We start from the raw sequence: 18,640 nt of genomic DNA on the forward strand, positions 1-18,640 counted from the left end.
AAGGGTTTGTGCTTGTTTTCTTATTTAATAAAATTTGGCCTTAAAATTAAAAAATTGAATCTCTAGACATTGATCTAGTATTTTGGTTTAGTGCAATGCTTTTTGTTAGTTTTTTTTAATTAGGAAACTGATTGCAGTGTTTTGTTTAGTTATACTCATAACAACGTTTCTAAATAACACTATGAACTCAGAAGATTAATCAATTTTAGTTCAATAAATACAAATAATCATTTTTCTAATCTAAAAATTGTCATTTTAATGACATTTTCTTTAAGTGATTGTGGATTGTATTATTACTGCAAGTTTATTGAGGAGGAACAACACTCTTGAGGCTTCTATGATGAGCGGTCGATCTCAACCGATCAACATCACTTTTGGCGGACTGAGCTGTTGCCAACTCTTTCATGGCCTCTTTCTCCTGCTTCTTCTTCTCTGCTTCTGCTAGTTGCGCGTTTTCTTCACGCGCCTTCTTGAACATTTTTGAAAAAACAAACAAGATTTGTGTAACTGCAGAAATAATAAGCATGTGATGGTTAATAAGACTGGATCGAGAAAAGAAGGGTTATAAAAATGGAAGATGGCATTAAACATTACCTTGCTCAAATGGGCACTTAGCAGGATCCTCCCCAAAATATTGAGACAATATATCAGCACTCCTTCCCTGTCAGAAATAAACATTTTACCTCATCATCAATCAAAAAACTTATTCGAATAATTAACTAAAATACTAAAATATCCTTAACATTATTAATACAAAGAATATCTTAATCATTAATAATCAAATTTTCCATCAAACAATGCTTTTATTTTTCAAATAATCGGAAGAGAAAAAAGTTCAAATAATGGAAGGATGGAGGATGAATTGCTCACCGCTTCTGAGTATAATGAAATAAGTGACCTTACATCAGCTTCGGCTGTATCCAGGAAATTCTTCAATGCCTGCCAAGTCAAGTTTTTACTAAATATTATTTGGAAGCTACAATACCAATGTGACAGCCCTGACTCATTACACAATAAAGCAAAGTCATTACATCACTGCCTTTGCATTTTCTCATTTTAACTGCTGAAATGGAGGCCTCTACAAATAGACCATTCATAAGAGGCAGTAAATAAAATGTCTGTCAAATTCATACAAAGAAAAGAGGTGCAATGTAATAACGTTAATCCTGGCAAGGCGGCAAGGAAAAGAGGCAGATGGAGGGCTGAGATGTAAGATGCTAATGGTCACAATCACATCTCATATGGAACATGATGGGTCCTACCGTGGAATGGAATATTAGGCTTTGTTTGATGTAGGGTTATTTGAATAACCAAGTGGTTATTTTCAAATAACTTCGTTTGATGTATGTTGTTAAAAATCAGGTTATTTGAGTAAAAAGACAAATAGGAGTATCAATATGTGATGGAGAATTTTCTTTCTTTCAAAAAAGTAGGGTATTTTAATATTTTGGTGGATGATTTGAATTTTGAATGATGTGATTAATTAGTAGATTATTGAATGGATGGGGTTTTTAGAAAATTAGATTGATCTGCATAAGTGTTATAAAACTTGCGATGAATTTGACATCTGATTGATTGACCTATAATCTAAAGGATATATTCACCTTTTGGAAGCTTGTAGATATTGCCCCATCATTCACTGAGGCAGCGAGTTCCTGCTCTACCTTTTCAAGTCCTTTGCTCACAGCTTGCACCTCCTCAGACAAAGTTTTCAATTTGATCTGACCATCATATATATGCAGGATTAAACATAGATAAATATAATATTGTAGAAACCAGGCTCAAGAATCTATAGATGAGCAAACAGGGGAAGACCCCTTTTCCAATACCTTAGAGGCTGCTTCTAAATGAGCAAGATCTTTATCAAAATCAAGTAAATCCGGCAACTTCTCAGCAAGAAGCTAGCAATGAAGAATGGAAAAAGGAAATCTGAATTAACTTCCAAAGAACAATAAATATTAAATGCACTTCACATTCAATAAACAAGGAGAAACATTTAAGATTTAATGCTCAACTGTGTTATGGCTAGCATATAAGCTTTTGTAGAGCTATATACTATCATAACTAGTGTGATATATAACTGATTTGAGATTAATCCATTAATTGATTGACATAGATCTCTAATTATGGATGGTCTTGTCTTGCGTATTTAATCATATAGATTGTACGGTTGTAATAATATTATTTCATTCATTTTGACATAAAAAAATATGTGTCTTATATATTCACTTTGCAGTATTCTTTCAAGTTTATTTGGAACCTAAATTGTTAAGATGTTATTAGTCTCTAAGCAATGTCTGAAAAGAAAGATGTTTCTCGCATGAGAGCCTTGTTTGATCTAGATTAACTGAATAACCAAGTGTTATTTCCAAATAACTTTGTTTGATGTAGTAGCTATTTAAAATTAGGTTGTTTGGGTAAAAATATGTTATGGGCATAAATATATAATGATTTTTTCTTTTAATAGGTATTTGATTATTTTGGTTGATTTGAATGACGTGATTGATGAGTAGATTGTTTATTGGATAGGGATTATATGAAATTAATCTCAAATAACCCACATCAAACCAGGCTGAGATTATAATATGAAGAACACGATGATATTTTATATAAGTGAAACTTCTCAAGTTACTACCTTGCACAGATAATGCATCAATGTCATCTTATTGTTTCTTGCACGAGTATCAGACAACTTAAGCAGGCTATCCAACTTGAATCCAACTGCAGCTCCTGTAATTAAAAGAAGACATCACATTTTAGGTTTGCACCGCCATAAAGGTCCAAACATTGTGATGCAAGACTTCAAATTTTTATAGCTTAATACCTCGAGCAGTGCCTTGGTTCAAGGCATTTCCCAAAGTAAGAATTGTCTGCATTATTTGGCGTAATTTGACAGACTCTGTTACCTACAGAAATTCATTTGTATAAAAAAATGTTAAGAATGGACTTTCAGTTGATTCAAGCAAAAAAATCTCTTGTTTAATAAAAACATCACCTCTATGGCAACACTATACATAGTGTTAAGGTTAGACCTCAAATCAGCCACCTACATAACTTTGAAGTTATAAAGAAGAAGAACAAAGTGGGAAAAAATCATATGCCAAAATAATAAAAGCTTTATACCTGGCTCGAAAAAGTAATTTTAAAAGCAAATACTCTTAACTTGGACTCAACTCGTGGGACCCTCATCAACTCTAAGAAGAACTGAAATTTCAATGAAAATGTTTGTGAGATAAAAATGCATGCAGGAAAGATGAATTACCCACATCAATGAATAAAGACTAAAGACATAAAGTACCTGCTCACACTTTCCAAGAGTCTCCTTGTCACCCGTGTAGTTCTGAAATGTGAAGCAGAAACTATAAAATAAATCTTTGAAATGATCAAGAAAGAGATAACTAACTCAAAACTCAATTAAATCATCGGAATAAACTATGGAAGTTGAATAGGGTGGTTGGGGTGATGAAGAGTAGGTAGGAAGATTTGAGGCATATGTCTTGACTGGGTTTGGGTAAAAGGCTAAAGAGATAAAAGAGGATTCAGATAGAGGTTGATTTTCTAGGAGTAAGAATTGAGATGAGAAGACCGAGAATAGGAAGTGAGAAGAATAGACTTGCTTAGTTAATAATTGCATACTTTATTATGAAAACCTACATCTATTTTATACTTTTTTTAATATAAATAAGTTCAATTTCACTAAAAGGTGCAAATGCAAGAAACAAAAATATAAAATGGCATAACAAAAACTCAAACTGGAAACTAGATAATTGTCTAAGGCTTACAATCAAATCCATAATATGTCACATGCAGAAGGTTCCAAACACTGTGATGGAAGTGAGGACACACGCTAAGGAATTGCTCTTCAAATATGATAGTGGTCTTTTCTTTCCGTAAGAGAAATATATGTTACTTTTGTTCCATAAGATCTATGAGATGATAATACGAATAGGTATCAATTCTTGTAAAAACAGGATCTTCCTACCCCAATCAGTCCAAAGCTCCCAAAAAACGGACAAATTTATTTATACTGCCAAATCCTACTACTAATCTAATTATATTACTTATCCTTTCTGCTATCCGAATAAGGTTGATCGCGAATACTTATATAACCTAACCAATTATTTTATTAAAAGATAAAACTAAACTATAATATTTAAAATTATAATCACCAATGCCGTGGTGCATGAGTTTGCGGTAGTGCGCCTTTTGAGGCATGTCCAAGGATAGGAAAAGGAGGTAAATGTATAAGTTTTTCCTTTTCTTTTAAGTTTTTTTGCTATTTATTTTGGGCTTTCATTGGGATCAATGTTTGATTCCAACAGGAAATTTATTGTTTTTTTAAATGCATTGCATCGCTTGTACCTTTGAAATCACAACCTTTGCAACAATACATTCAATACAAGCTTTATTTTTCATGAAAAAAAGAATATTACTTTTTTGTAGATTAGACAATAGTATTATTATTTTAAAGTGGAGAGAAGGCATATAAATTCATTTATAACTGTAAATACTTTCTCTATATTTTGAAAGATGACAACTTTTTTCTTGACATTTAATAGTTAAGAATGAGAGCATGATTTTGAGAAAGTTTGAGGGCATATCTCCAATAGGTGCACATAACATTGAATTTCTAGGTCAATATTTTCTATTGAAGTCTGCGTTTGAAAATATATATATCAACATTTTTAAATCAGCACTTGATGGAGTGGATTATTAAAAAAAACAAGATTGGAATTCATGCAATTTGAAGTCCCCCACATTTAGCTATTTTCCAAAATCATTATGCATCAAAATATATTTTAACGGTAGTATTTTCAAAACGCAAGCACGAGCTATAAAAGTGTACCTTTAGTATCCCCATTTCCTCTTTTGTAGGACAAAACTTTATAAGATTCTCAACTTGATCGATGTCCAGAGCAGAAGAATCCAAAGCAAGAACAGAATTCTGAAGATCAAGGGATATTAGAAGTACAGTCAGATCATTTTACATCCATGGTCTTTTACTAATGAAATAATGTTAAAAATGCATGGTGTTTGCAAGGGTAAGTGAAATATAGAAGAAGAAGAAGAAATCTGTAATTCACTAAACGCATCTTGCGTTTTACTTTCAATGAAAGTTGACATTTTTCAAAAAAAAAATATAGAAGAAGAAATACATTTGCAAGGGACTCTCCCATAACCTAGGCTGTCAATTTGGATAAATGAAACTGATTTTTTTAGCTATATACAGAATCTAACAGCAATTTGCAGACATGTACCATATTGCAACTAAATACCCAACTGAAGCAACATATTTTGTCTAACTTATTGAACAAGTTTAACAGTTCGAAGACCAAAATATTCAAACGTTGTAAGCAAGCACAAAATAATATCACTCTCATCAAGCGGTTAAAAGAAAATTAAAGATATAGAAGAGGAGACACAGATCCACAATTCATATCTTCTATTCCAGGTTTCCATTACAAACATATAAGAAATTAGTAGGAAAAAAAAGTGTTACATTAAGTAGCTTTCCGGAAAAAAATCTCCCTGTAACTGCTTCAGATAAAAATCTGTTAACCCGTGACTAGTAACAAAAATTAAATTGTATCTTCAAAGTCAAGTCATAGTAAGAGAAAGGTGTGATTTGTTGTTGGGCTAGCAGAGATGGGTATACCCAAGAAAATGCGGTTCTAATGCACTCTAATATAATTTTGGTTGGAGAAATATGAGCGAGATTAGGTGAAATGAACTTACAATCATATCCTGCAAAGGGACTTTTATCTTTACAAGCATGATTTCACAGTTCTTTGCTCTGTTCAAGTCAACCTAACAAAGATCATATGAAATATAAGTAGAACGCACAAAATAAGTAGAAGACTTCAAAGAGGAGGCAAAATGAGATGTTGTTTATCAAACTATGAAGAGGAAAAACATAACCAACTCAGTCAAACTATCTATCAACCAAAGATAAACCAGGTATAACTCATGCAACTAACCCGAAGAGTTTTTTTTTTTAAAAAAAGGAACCAATGAAGACTTATGTCCACAAATATGCATAATTCTACACTTGTCTAAAATGGTTGCATACACCTTTCCAAAATATACTAGCATTCCAAAAGTACTTTCTGGATTCAAATAAATCCACAATCACATTTTTTCCTGAATAGTTTTAACTGCCTCTAAGCTGTTGAAGGGATCAAATACACAGAAGAGTTCTAACACCGTATTTTTATACAAGTTAAACAGTTTTAGACAAGTAAACCACTTACTAATTGCACTTTCTCTGGTTTATTCACTTTGGAAATGCGGCGACCTGCCGCTTTTTCAGCACCTTCTGAAACGGATACTGCTGAAAACAGATTTTCAAGCTCTGATATATCTATCTCGGGAGCCCTGTTAAGGAAACTAATTATACAGCTATAACCATCATATTATTTGTCTCGTTAAACACGTTTTGTCATCACTCAAGCTTATAATATATTGCATAATGCATCAGCATGCCATGATTGGCCACAAGGTTACCCAAAAACTTGAAAGATGCATATGCAAAAGAAACAAGAAAATCTGAAGATTCAATTCAAGTCTAGAATTTTTCTAAGTTACAGATACTAGCATCTTAAGCTCACTGTACAAAAAAGTTTGCATACCTTGATTGTTGTTCTTGTTTTTGAGGATCAGCCCATAAACTCCCTTGCATTGCCCGTGTAACTTTCACCCAATGTAAGGGCTTCAATGAAGTCTTTTTGGGTGGAATAGACGAACCTACGCCAACTCTATTTTTTACCATGCTTGTTGATCCTACTCTCCCCCTTCCGGCGGATGGAGGTGGTGCTGAAGGTATAGTTTTTGTTGGGGGTGGGGGAGGACCTTGTCCCAAATTGCGAGTTGGAGGTGGAGGGGGGGCAGCAGGACGACCTGGTGCTAGTGGTGGGGGTGGTGGGGGAGGACCTTGTCCCAAGTTGCGAGTTGGAGGTGGAGGGGGGGCAGCAGGACGACCTGGTGCTAGTGGTGGGGGTGGTGGGGGAGGACCTTGTCCCAAATTGCGAGTTGGAGGTGGAGGGGGGGCAGCAGGACGACTTGGTGCTAGTGGTGGGGGTGGTGGGGGTACAGAAGTTTGTCGTGGTGGTCCACTAGGAGGTGGAGGTGGAGGGGGGGCAGCAGGAAGACTTGGAGCTAGTGGTGGTGGTGGTGGTACAGAAGTTTTCCGCTGTGGTTCACCAGGAGGTGGAGGTGGTGGTGGGGGTACAGAAGTTTTCCGTTGTGGTTCACCAGGAGGTGGAGGTGGGGGTGGGGGTACAGAAGTATGTCGTGGTGGTCCAGTAGGAGGTGGAGGTGGAGGTGGTGGAAGATTTGAAACAGTCCCAAGATTTTGAAGAGGAGGAAGAGGTGGTGGTATAGGTGGCCCTTTAGATCTAGAACTACTAAAAGATTGTGATAATGGTGGTGGTGGAGGAGGCGGAGGCACCAAAGAGGGTGGTTGAATAAAAGCAGACTTAAGGGAAGATGGTGGTGGAGGTTCTGGTGGGAACTTAGGAGAAGGTAGAGGAGGTGGACATGGCGGAGCCCCTCTACCTTTGATGGGAGGGGCTGGTGTAGGAGGTGGAATCATTTTATTTGTAGTGAGGGGAGAAACATGAGGAAGTGGTGGTGGTGGTGGTGGTGGTGGTGGCGGCGGTGCAAGAAGAACTAGATTAGAAGGTTGTTTTTCGGCAGAGATAGGTAGAAGAGATGGAGGAGGTGGCCCTAAAGGTGGAGCATTTCCTCTATTTAATGAAGGAAATGAAGGTGGTAATGGTGGAGGAGGTGGTGCATTTCCTTTACTGAATGTGGGAGTTGTAGATGATAAAGATGGAGAAGGAGGTGGTGGTGAGCCTTTATTTGTGGTATGTGGTGATGAATTGCCTCTTGTAACAGGAAATGGAGGAGGAGGAGGAGGTGGTGGTGGAGGAGGTGAGGCAACTTTGTTCATAGATGCAGATGGAAATGGAGGGGGGAATGGCACTCTACTCATAGCGGAGGGTGTAGATTCCGTTATGGACAATGACGAGCTTGTGCTTCTAATAGGTGGAGGAAGAGGCGGGGGTGGGGGTGGGGGTGCCAATGGGAGTCCTACATTTGTAACAGAAGACAAAGAATATGGTAGTGGTGAGGGAGGAGTGAGTGGTGGAGAAACAGTACTTTCTGAAGAGACTGAAGGAACTGTGACAGCAAATGGTGGTGGTGGTGGAGGTGGAGGAGGAGGTACTCTAGAAAAATAGGTGTCCACCTCCTTTACTGTTGATTCCCCTAACTGAGGAAGAAATGAAAGATTTTCACTAGATTTTATAGTAGAAACTGAAGGGACGGAAATTTTAGGAGAAAAAGGTGGTGGAAGTGGTGGAGGTGGAGGTGGTGTTTGAAGGGAAAGTGCATTAATAGAAAGAACCTTGTCAACCTTTTCTTGGACAACTTCTACTGGCTGTAAACGAAGCATAGGATTCTCATATGTTGTTTCAGAATTTATAGGAAGGGCAGGTATATTAGGCTCAGATGCTTCATCAGGATTGGAGTCCTGTGATGAAGGTTCATCCGGGAAATTCATCCCCATTAAACTAGAAAAATGATGGTTATTAACTTTATCTGGGTCCAGAAAATCCAGGCTATCTGCAATACTAGATGCATTATTTTCCTCTTCTGAATCAAGAGGTGATGAATACCCGCTAAATCTTTTGCGCAATAGCGACATCTCTTTAACATCATTCAACGCTGAAAGCTGTTTCAGTAACCATAAGGCAGCATCATCACCATTATCAGCCCACTCTGCACCGCTGAAAAGTTCTTGACATCTTGAAAAAGCTTCAATTGGTAGACCGCCTTTTTCTTCAAAATTTAATTTTGATGTTGGAGTTACGTGGAGAGACGCGTTTTCAACCTCGCCAAATAGGACCTGAGATTACACGGATAAAAAAATTCTATTCAAAGAAAATTGTAACTATATTATTATAAGAAGGTGGATTAGTTCTATGAAGTTCACTGCATTAAAAGGATTCACCTCTGCACGAAAGCCTTTTGGGAAGCACGCCTTTGAATCCCATAGAATATCCAGATTCTCACTGTTGAGCATTAAGATATTGGACCGAATAAAAGCAGTGTTGAACATTATTCGAAACATCATTACTTCTCTTTCAGGTTCCAAATTCTGATGAACGCATTCCAAAACAACATCCCCTTTAACCAAACACTGTATGTCAATCTTAATAAGGTCACTGTCCTTCTGCAACAAAGACTGTTATCAGACAAATAAACATGGAGAAATAATGGTTAAAAATCGTAAGGCCCCTTTACCCGTCCATAATGCCGCAGGCTTTTATTTTTATTGGGCATGGTGTACAGCATTTGGGTACTCAAACCATCTTTGCTGAGAAGATTCCTACCAAAAATACGGATAATTGGTCTGCAACCACTTTGATTATCAAAATTTGGAATATCACGGAGAATAAGACAATCCAAAGAAAGAGCTCTTTCTGGTGGAGGCCACTCAGGAGATAAATATCTTCTTGATATATATTGAAGGTAACGAAGCTGAGAAGGCAGTGGATTCAACGGAGACAGCAACTGCAACAAGCCTTTAGGAGCTTCTCGATGAAGAATCTCAAGTGTCCGCTTCTCTCCACTATGCATCTTCCTGAAAATCACAAAGCTGGCCAAAAGGAATGCCAATAGTGGCCAACCCCCTCTCTCACAATGGAGCAGAATAACATCCTGCTGATTACCCTGAGAAAGCCACTTCTCACATACACGAAGGAAATGGTGAATCAAAGACAAAGGCAGAAGGGGGCAACCCTCATATTGCCGAGGATAATCCATGACTATGACATCGTAGTCGCATAAATTTTTAGCAAACTGGCTCTGTTTCTCTCCTTCTCGAAAATTAAACGCAAGAAAAGATGATTCGTGGAACTCTTCATGTAATTCGGTCAGAATTTCGTGCAAGTAAAGTTGGTATACTCCATCAGGCAGAACTTCAGTCGAGAAACAAGAATCAAAGACTGCAAAGTGTATACAGATGCATAGAGTTTTCCCATGAGAACAAGAATTAACTAAAACAAAGTTTTCACTGGGTACAGAAGTAACATTACCATATACTCTGTCAACAAATTCGATCAATCCATCTGGAGCCTTTTTGTGAAAGAATCTACTGAGAATCGACATTACTGCAAAAGAACAGAAACCTGAAGATACAAAAGTTACTATTTGAAAAGAAACAACTTTGTTACCAATAAATTGATAAAAGTGGTAAATAAAGAAAAGCCAAATGTATCAAAATTCTTCTTTAATCCCCTATAAAAGTTACTCAAATAAATAAGCAATTACATTCCAATTATCCTTTTCCACAAAGACCTTAAAAGCAAAGAGCTGACATAGAATTTGATTAGATTGCAAAAGCCAATTGTTCTATTTTCAATTATTACAATCATATATATATACTTGTATCAGCGGAATCAGCTTGAGAAACATAGAAGCGTGGATTGAGAAACTTGTACCTCTCTCTCTTCAGCTGGCCGAGACGGAGGAGTAACTGCTGGATGATTCCAAAGCCAACGGAAGAGTATTGGAGATCTTCGCGAGTCACCGCTACGCTTTAAGAGGAGAGACGGCTCTTGGGCGGTGGATTGAGGACGACGCTGAAGAGATTTAAAGTATTGAAGAAATCGGAGATTCTCCGGCGAACAACTAGGATTTGAAGATTCAACACCGATGAGTTTTGGAAAATTCTTCAAGTAACCCCGATTGACTAGCCAGTTCCCATTATTTTGAATTTCAATTGTAAAGGGAGGGAGATAGAGGGGGGTTTTGAGTATGCGACTATTTAGCAACCATTTTCGCCTTTTGAGTTTTGAGAACGGATCATTTATTTCAATAAATTGTATTCTTCTATACTTAATTTTAAGAATATAAAATATCTATTATGTATGTTGCACCAGTTTCATTCGATTTTTTAAATGTACCCAAAAATAATATATTCATAACTCTCAAAATGAAAAATCTTTTTTTTATAAAGAAATCATTTTCATTAAATTCAAATTAAAGTTACAATATAAAATTAATTAGTAAATAATATAATATAAAATTTACAAAATCAAAATAAATAATTGATAATCTATATATTAAATTTTATAAATAATTTACAAAATCAAAATATTCAATCATTTTATAATTTGTTAAACTATAAATATTGAAGGAAAATAAATCAAATGAATTAATGAAATAGTGTTCAAACAATTTCTACCAAATATTATGAGCATCTTAAAATTATTCTTGGTTAGAATTAGTAAACATGAAAAAATACGAGGTGTTCTTGATTATTATCAACACAGTAACAAATCTAAAGAACTCTGATTGAGAATATATGAAGAGAATCGATGAAATTAGGGTTTAGAAGTAAATGATTTTACAAAGACCCTGAGGAACTGCCTCCCTTTTTATATATGCAACAATATTACAAAGTATTCTTATACTTTATTCTAATATTCAAATTACATTTAAACTATAAAATATAAATAGTCGTTTTAAATTATATTCTATAAAGTGGAAATGGATCATTTATTTATTTATTTATATATATATATATATATATATATATATATATATATATATATCCAAAATAATGATAAATAAATACAAATAATTAAAAGATAATAGTAGGAGGTATTTCGAAAGATTAATGTCATAAACTCTTTATTAAAACAATGAAAAACAATTTATGTTTCAATTATTTTGTCTCCTTTGTTATTAACATTGACTTGAAAAACACTTCTAATCTCCTTTATATTAGTTAATAAACTCATTATCTTAAAATAACTCTAACACTATTATACTCTAATTAATAAATTCATTATATTAAATATTAAATAAAAAATAATTTAAATAAATATTAATATTTTTTTAATATTTTATAATTTAATAACTTAATATATATAAATAAATAAATAGATAAATAAATGAGATACAGTGACTATATATATTTTTAATCTCTTTCATCTATTATTTTTAATTTTATAATTAATTTAGATAATTATATTTTTATTTTTATTTTTGAATGAGGTTTGAAATTAATCTTTTAAAATTAGTATTTAATAAATCTAATTATTTATGTATTAATTTGTATTTATATATTTTAAATATTATTTTAAATATATGGAGTGTTAGGAGTAGAGAATTTGAGAAGTGAAATGACGATATAGTTGAAAAAATGTAAAAAATATAAAAAATAATAGAGTGCTACGAGCAGTTCGATTAATAATTTCATCTTTCAAATTTTCTGTCGAATCATTTTCCTCTAAATATTTATTTAATTACTTAAAAATAATTAAATTTATTAAAATAATAATTTAAATATATATATATAATATTTTTTTTGTCCTATATATTTTTTTATAATATATTCGAATTGAGTAGTTTTCAAATACGTCCAAAATGGTGCAGTAAAAAGGATATTTCGGTAAAATGGTGTAATAAAAAAAAGTTAAGCAGAAAGTTCAGTTGCATCGTCGTCTGAAATAGAAGAGACCTGTGAATTGAGCACTCACTCCATCTCTCCCAAGCAAATCAACTCAGTAGAGAGAGAAGAGAGATATATATAGAGAGAGAAGAGATAGATATATAGAGAGAGAAAGAGCATTTTCACCTACTACCTTCTTCTGCAATGGCAGCAGCTAAAGAACAGCAATATCATCAAGATGAAACCGAAGAAGAAGAAGAAGAAGAAGTTGATCACTGCGAGAAGCTACTCACAACCTATATCGGCATCAGTTTCGCTGTCTTCCTCGGACTCCTTCCTAAATCCTCAATCTCATTTGTTTCAAACTATCAATCGCGTAACAGGGACCTATCACTTCATCTAGAAGAAGCGGAGGAGCAGCTACGTGAACTCTACTCGCGGCGGAAGGAGGATTCCAAAGCCAACGCTCGAGTAGTGGAGATCTTCGCCAGTCACCGTCACGCATGGCAGCAGGAGGAGAGACGTCTATTGCGTCGGATCGAAGACGATGCGGAAGAGATTTCACACTTACGCGCGAAGGTTGAGGAACTGGAGAAATCGGAAGCGGAGTTGACGCAATGCGTTGATGACCTTAGGAGAGAAGTTGGAGAAAGAGATGAGATGCTCAATTTCATGTCCCAGAGACCACCGGACTTCGCGGAGTGTCTTTCGGATGGAGGAGGAGGAGGTGGCGGCGGATGGTGTTCGGAGGCGTTGATGGAGAAGTTTGGTGGAGGGGTTAGGGTTTCTGATGGTTTATATCCCGGGGAGGAAGAAGCTTTTAGGGATAGGGAAAGGTACAACAATATGGACAAAAAGGGCTATACATTCGGGCAGAATAATGCGATTAACCCTGAATTCTTGAGTTCTGCTTCGAAATTGTGGCTTGAAAGGCCAAGTTCCTGGCAGGTTTATTATTTACACTTTCCTCATCTTTTAATGGGTTATTGAATGATTGTTATGAAATCTGTTCTGTTTGAACTCTAACAAAAGACATGCAACCCACAAATGATGAATTGCATGTGTTGCTGATATTTTAGAAACGGATCTCCCCCATTAAAGTTGAAGAGAGGATAAACAACTTGCCCTTGTCTTTCTCCTATGGCTTTTTTGTCCCCATTCACTTATCTGTAAGCTGGAATTGTCTTGATCTACTAGGTCACCACCCAAAATATGGTCCTCTAGCACTGTTTAAAACTTTCAATTAGTTAGGTATTCCATGGTTATCTATTATCTGGACCACTATGTTGGTGATTTGTCTAGTGGTCTGTTATTCTTACATCCTTTTCAACCAGCCATATATTTGCAATTCGGAGACAAAATAAAGAAGGTCTTGGCTTGGAATTGAATTAACTTCTTGATGAGGGCACCATGATTGAGTTTCCCATGTGTGGATCTGGTTCTTGAAGGCTAGTCTTAGATCTGGTTCTTTTTTGGGTTTTGTTGTCTGATTGTCTCCAACCTGTTTTGTTTCCTTATATGTATGTGCCTTTACAATGGATCCAATATTTGTTATGAACTAAGAAATGGACATTGGTTGCAGGATGTACATTATGAATCACCAGAGCCAATGTATCAAGTGAAGCATTTTGTTTCGAGGTAATTAAGACTGCCTTTCTATTGAACTTGTTATTCCTCTCTCTTGTCTATAATGATCCAAGTGTTATATACTTCAGAAGGGAGTCTCCTTGGAAGGTAGATGGTGAATCAACAGGAATTGCTTCTAAGCTGAAGTTGCTTGAGCAAGGACTTGTTAATTTGGAAAGGGTATGTAGTAGTGATTTATCAAAGGTACCTTCAATGATGAGTAAGCAAGCAAAGAGGTACCAAACTCTTGCAGGAAAGATTGATGATCTATGCAGAAGAATGGTAAGGCATTATAACACCTTTATTGTTGCCCTTTCACTCCTCTACAATCTAGTATGTTTTTTCCACTATAATTGGCATTTTAATCTAAAGATGGAGAAAGTTGAAATTGAACTATTTCCTATTTGGTATAAGATTTTTTTTTATCAAGATATAGATTATAAGTGTATTTTTTGTTGCTTCACTTGGTAGACAATTATTTTAATTGATTATGAATATGGATTAGATCTAGATGAGAAACTGCACCAAGTTATATTCCCAAATGTGACATCATCTAGATGAGATTAATGACACGAAACATGTTTCCAAAGAAATCTATTTCTCATCTAGATCCAGATCCATAAAGTGTTCCCAAATGGTTGACATAAACATTTTGTAATGTATAGACTGTTGAATAAGGATTTGTTGTTTGAACAAACAGCAGGCAAGCGATCCATGCGAGCCAACACTAGGGCTGGAGATCAGAACACAGAGGCAAAACGAGTTCTTGTTCGAGGCATTCCAGCTCCAGCAGCGTGCATCGGACGCAGGACAGAAGCTAATGGCGTTGCAGCTGGAGACTGTTAAACAATGTATGAAAGATGAGAAAGAGGAAGAGGAGGATGGTCAGGTGAAAGTAGCAACAAACAAACGGTGCCTGGACTCGATTAAGAACAACTTGAGAGAAATCCAGAGGAATCTAGAGATTTGGTTGGCAAGAATAATAGGAGATCTTAAAGGCATTCTTTCTAGGGATGGAGGTTCTAGAGGAGCAAGTGCAAGGGACTATTATATCTCAAGGTATCCATTTCCTCCTCAGTAGTAAGAAAAGACGAGTATGATATGGTTCTCATTTCCCACCCTAACTTGGTAGTATTTCTGAAATGCTGACCATCTTTCTTTCATCTTAGAGAGTAACAGATGATGAATGTGAGAAATTTCTGTTGAATGCATATATAGAGATGTAAGTAAAGTGTAACCACTTAGACTGTTGAGAAGATTATGATGGTGTATGCTTTTTTAAGTTGAGATGTTGTTGTTGTTGTATGCATCATCCATCTATTCTATTTCTAGTATTATAATATCAAGTGTGAATTTTCAGCTTGTTTTTTCTATTTGTTGTTATTATATGATTTGGAAATAAAGTTGACCCCTTCCCCTAAATCTTGATTTGACAATGAAAAACGTGGGGTGGGGGGACAACAACAGCTGGATTTAGTAGTCAGTTCTCTATCTATTGAAAACTGGCACACTGACTTGACTGACTGACTCACAACACTTGCTGCTGGCTGAGTTTTGCTCCCCCAAATAAAATCTGTCATCACAAATTTTGTCTTTTTTGAAAATGGATTGTCTGTTTCACATTAGATTCAGTGGTTATAGCTTTAATCACAATAATTGTTTAATTACATTTTGATAGCATTCAATTTATTGATGAAATATGAGAAAAGAAAGTAGTTATTAGGCCTGTTTGATTCTGTAATGACTTATTGTTCATAAAATACTGTTTGAGAGCTAGGGCCATGGACTAATAAGGTTAGAACATAAACCAACTAATTGACCTCTTTTACATGACTTGTTTTTATAAATCATTACCAAATCTGTTGAATCAACAATCATTTGGAAATATAAACATTTGGGTAGTTGGATATGAAAAAGGTAGAAAAGAGCAAACTAAAGAAACTGTTAAAAAAGAAAAAGGGCAGAATTTAAGTAACATTGGATCATAAAACAAGACAACCATAATATAATAATAATAATAACACAAGCAGTTGAATTACAATAATAATTTAAGAAAGATAAGATGGGTTGGGTGATTTATTATTATTAATAAGGAAAAGAAAGATGAAAAACTAAATTTCTTCTTCTTCCAGCATAATATCATTAAGCAGAAGCAGCAGCAGCCTCCTCCAGTAACTGTTTCACCTTTACTATGTAATCATTCATAGCTTCCTCCTTGGACTTGGCTGTTGTCATATACCCATTTGATTGATTAATTTCAAATAAACCCTAAAATATGAATATGAATCTGAATCTGGGATCTGAAATAAAGAGAGACAGACAGACCTTCAAAACTCTTCCATGAATCCCACTTTGCCTTTTCTGTCATGCTGAACATACCAGGTCGGGCTGTGGAAAATCAAACCAAACAAAACATTAGATCAACAAACATATAAAAAAGGAAGATTTGATTGATTGATGAAAACTTACTAGTGTTGACAGGTCCAACTGTAGCCTGCTTGTAAAGGCCGTAAAGGATAAGTTTGCTTTCATTTGTTGTTGATTCCGGCAATGTTTTTGCCTTGAGAGCATACTCCTCAAAATCCTCCTGTCAACAACAACAACAACACAACCCTAATAATTCAACCACCTCGAATGAATGGATGGATCCTTAATTATTAAACCAAACACAACCCCAGATCGATCGATTAGATCTCATTCGTACGTACGTACATTCAATATAGTGAAGTGAAGATCTATCTAAACACTATTGATTTCAAACGAATCAAACCATTTTATTTGGATCCAGATTTATAAAAAGAAAAAAAAAACATACATACATACCTTCAAACCCATCTTCTTCTTCTTGCTCTGGATTTATGCTCTGCTTAAAACTTACGAGTTTGAGTTTCGTTTCCTATCTATATATACAAAGAGGATAGATGGATGGATATGATCATCTTAGACAGATTTCATTATTAGGCTTTGTTTGGATGGATCTCATTTCTTTTTATTCTTTCTTAATTATTTACAAATTTATTATATTATTTGATTAAAACAAATAAATTATTCATTTATTTGTGTCAAATAATCAAACTATGAATTAAAAAAAATCATTAATAAAATAATAATTAGAAAAAGTAACTGACGATGGATATTGAAATCAAACTAGGCCTTAAAATTGGGCATATTCGATTTGGTAGTGGCGTTACAAACGAGGCTAACTCCCATTACACCTGGTCCCGTCCCCATTAATAATTTTATGACCATTTTTGGTAGGAACTTTTATATTTATTTAATTCCCATCATTATTATTATTTAATTATTTCCATTTCCATAATCTATAATTTGATTCTGTTTCATTATTTAAATAAAATAATAAAATAATTTTTTTTTATTAAAATATTTTCTATTTTAAATTATTATTTTTTATTTTATCTTTATATATTAATATATTTTAAGTTTTTTTATTTATTTTTTTTTATATCTCTTCAAAATCATCATAGTTATAATTTTAATCCAACCTCCAAACTAGTCCTATATTAGATTTTATGTTTGGTTCAATACTGTTATTAGTATTTGATACGTGATATAAATTATTATAAGGTATAAATTGTATAAAAGTATAAATTGTAACAAGGTACAAATAATATAGGGCAGTATAAATTGTATAGATTATTGATGTTTGGTATGAATTATAAGAAATTGTATAAGTGTATATAGTTTATAATTTTGTGTTTAGTATATAGTATTAGAATGTAGTATAAGTTGAAAAATGTAGTATAAATTGTATAGATATTAATTTAAAATTTTAATTATTATTATTATTTTATATTTATTTATATTATAAATAATATTGTTTATTATTATAAATTATTGTACTATTATTTAATAATTAATGTAAATTTAATTAACATATAAAAAATTTAATTATAATATAAACGATAAATTATATTTATTTAATTTAAATATTATTAAAATTTGTAATAAAATAAAATTATTATTTATAATATAAGTAAATATATAAATTAATAATTAATAAAAGTATCATTATAAAAATAAATAAATATTTTTTAATTAAAATATTGAACTATTTAAAAATATATATTAAAAATAATTAAATATAATAATAATATTAAAACTAAATAAAATATATTTAATATATTATAATATAATAAATTATATATAATATTAATAAAGATTATAATGAGAAATTAAAAATTAAGTGATATAAAAAAAATATTATACCTAAGGGGACTGGTTACAATTTTATACAGAATATGAGGTATAAATTATATAGAGACATAATTTATATTAATAGTAAAAATTCTAACAAAACACCATATTAAAATATTATTGGTATAGTTTATACTATACTAATAGTGTTATATTCCTTTCTACCGGGTAACAAACACACCCTTATAGTAGGGTTTGATTTGATTATTTTTTTAAAATAATAATTTATTATAATTTTGAGGGTTTGTTTTGATTATTTTTTTAAAATAATGATTTATTATAATTTTAAAAAAGTGTGAATTTTTTAATAAATAATGATAAAATAATAGATAATAA

General features: G+C 33.6%; 3 protein-coding genes across 6 annotated transcripts; 1 reads left to right on the top strand and 2 right to left on the bottom strand.

Moving 5' to 3' along the window:
• Window positions 1-165: 165 nt before the first annotated feature.
• Window positions 166-10,970, bottom strand: LOC124910260 (formin-like protein 14). 3 transcript variants are annotated; one of them, XM_047450887.1, is made up of 19 exons: window positions 10,510-10,968; window positions 10,101-10,195; window positions 9,307-10,010; window positions 9,014-9,235; window positions 6,931-8,908; window positions 6,630-6,849; window positions 6,252-6,375; window positions 5,737-5,808; window positions 4,847-4,945; window positions 3,299-3,340; window positions 3,124-3,204; window positions 2,996-3,046; window positions 2,825-2,906; window positions 2,636-2,730; window positions 1,830-1,901; window positions 1,605-1,721; window positions 871-939; window positions 595-661; window positions 167-507 (listed from the first exon to the last, which is right to left on the bottom strand). In XM_047450887.1, the coding sequence occupies exons 2-19, from the start codon at window positions 10,171-10,173 to the stop codon at window positions 305-307; spliced, it is 4,371 nt and encodes a 1,456-aa protein (XP_047306843.1). In that variant the 5' UTR covers window positions 10,174-10,195; window positions 10,510-10,968; the 3' UTR covers window positions 167-304. The 3 variants fall into 3 exon arrangements, with proteins under 3 accessions (XP_047306842.1, XP_047306843.1, XP_047306841.1); XM_047450885.1 differs by having other exon boundaries at window positions 6,630-8,908; XM_047450886.1 differs by lacking the exon at window positions 5,737-5,808 and having other exon boundaries at window positions 166-507; window positions 6,630-8,908; window positions 10,510-10,970.
• Window positions 10,971-12,543: 1,573 nt separating this feature from the next.
• Window positions 12,544-15,401, top strand: LOC124945230. 2 transcript variants are annotated; one of them, XM_047485625.1, is made up of 4 exons: window positions 12,544-13,411; window positions 14,046-14,101; window positions 14,182-14,371; window positions 14,790-15,401. In XM_047485625.1, the coding sequence occupies exons 1-4, from the start codon at window positions 12,668-12,670 to the stop codon at window positions 15,168-15,170; spliced, it is 1,371 nt and encodes a 456-aa protein (XP_047341581.1). In that variant the 5' UTR covers window positions 12,544-12,667; the 3' UTR covers window positions 15,171-15,401. The 2 variants fall into 2 exon arrangements, with proteins under 2 accessions (XP_047341581.1, XP_047341579.1); XM_047485623.1 differs by having other exon boundaries at window positions 12,545-13,411; window positions 14,179-14,371.
• Window positions 15,402-16,066: 665 nt separating this feature from the next.
• LOC124910204 (acyl-CoA-binding protein) lies at window positions 16,067-17,038 on the bottom strand. The gene is made up of 4 exons (XM_047450815.1): window positions 16,913-17,038; window positions 16,559-16,676; window positions 16,415-16,477; window positions 16,067-16,314 (listed from the first exon to the last, which is right to left on the bottom strand). Exons 1-4 carry the CDS (start codon window positions 16,922-16,924, stop codon window positions 16,232-16,234), a joined length of 276 nt encoding a protein of 91 aa, XP_047306771.1. The 5' UTR covers window positions 16,925-17,038; the 3' UTR covers window positions 16,067-16,231.
• Window positions 17,039-18,640: the final 1,602 nt, after the last annotated feature.

The sequence above is a fragment of the Impatiens glandulifera genome, chromosome 7 (assembly GCF_907164915.1).
Source record: "Impatiens glandulifera chromosome 7, dImpGla2.1, whole genome shotgun sequence".
Lineage (NCBI taxonomy): Eukaryota > Viridiplantae > Streptophyta > Magnoliopsida > Ericales > Balsaminaceae > Impatiens > Impatiens glandulifera.

What these genes read in the sequence shown, in the direction of transcription:
- LOC124910260 (XM_047450885.1), bottom strand. Translation starts at nt 10,173, where the DNA reads ATGTCGATTCTCAGTAGATTCTTTCACAAAAAGGCTCCAGATGGATTG. An exon ending in AGGAAATGGGGATACTAAAG is followed by an intron (nt 3,341 to 4,846) that starts GTACACTTTTAT and finishes TTCACATTTCAG; the next exon opens with AACTACACGGGTGACAAGGA. An exon ending in AAATTACTTTTTCGAGCCAG is followed by an intron (nt 3,047 to 3,123) that starts GTATAAAGCTTT and finishes AAAGTTATGTAG; the next exon opens with GTGGCTGATTTGAGGTCTAA.
- LOC124910204 (XM_047450815.1), bottom strand. An exon ending in AGTTGGACCTGTCAACACTA is followed by an intron (nt 16,478 to 16,558) that starts GTAAGTTTTCAT and finishes GATTTTCCACAG; the next exon opens with CCCGACCTGGTATGTTCAGC. An exon ending in TTCATGGAAGAGTTTTGAAG is followed by an intron (nt 16,315 to 16,414) that starts GTCTGTCTGTCT and finishes ATATGACAACAG; the next exon opens with CCAAGTCCAAGGAGGAAGCT.
- LOC124945230 (XM_047485623.1), top strand. Translation starts at nt 12,668, where the DNA reads ATGGCAGCAGCTAAAGAACAGCAATATCATCAAGATGAAACCGAAGAA. An exon ending in AAAGGCCAAGTTCCTGGCAG is followed by an intron (nt 13,412 to 14,045) that starts GTTTATTATTTA and finishes CATTGGTTGCAG; the next exon opens with GATGTACATTATGAATCACC. An exon ending in GTGAAGCATTTTGTTTCGAG is followed by an intron (nt 14,102 to 14,178) that starts GTAATTAAGACT and finishes TATATACTTCAG; the next exon opens with AAGGGAGTCTCCTTGGAAGG.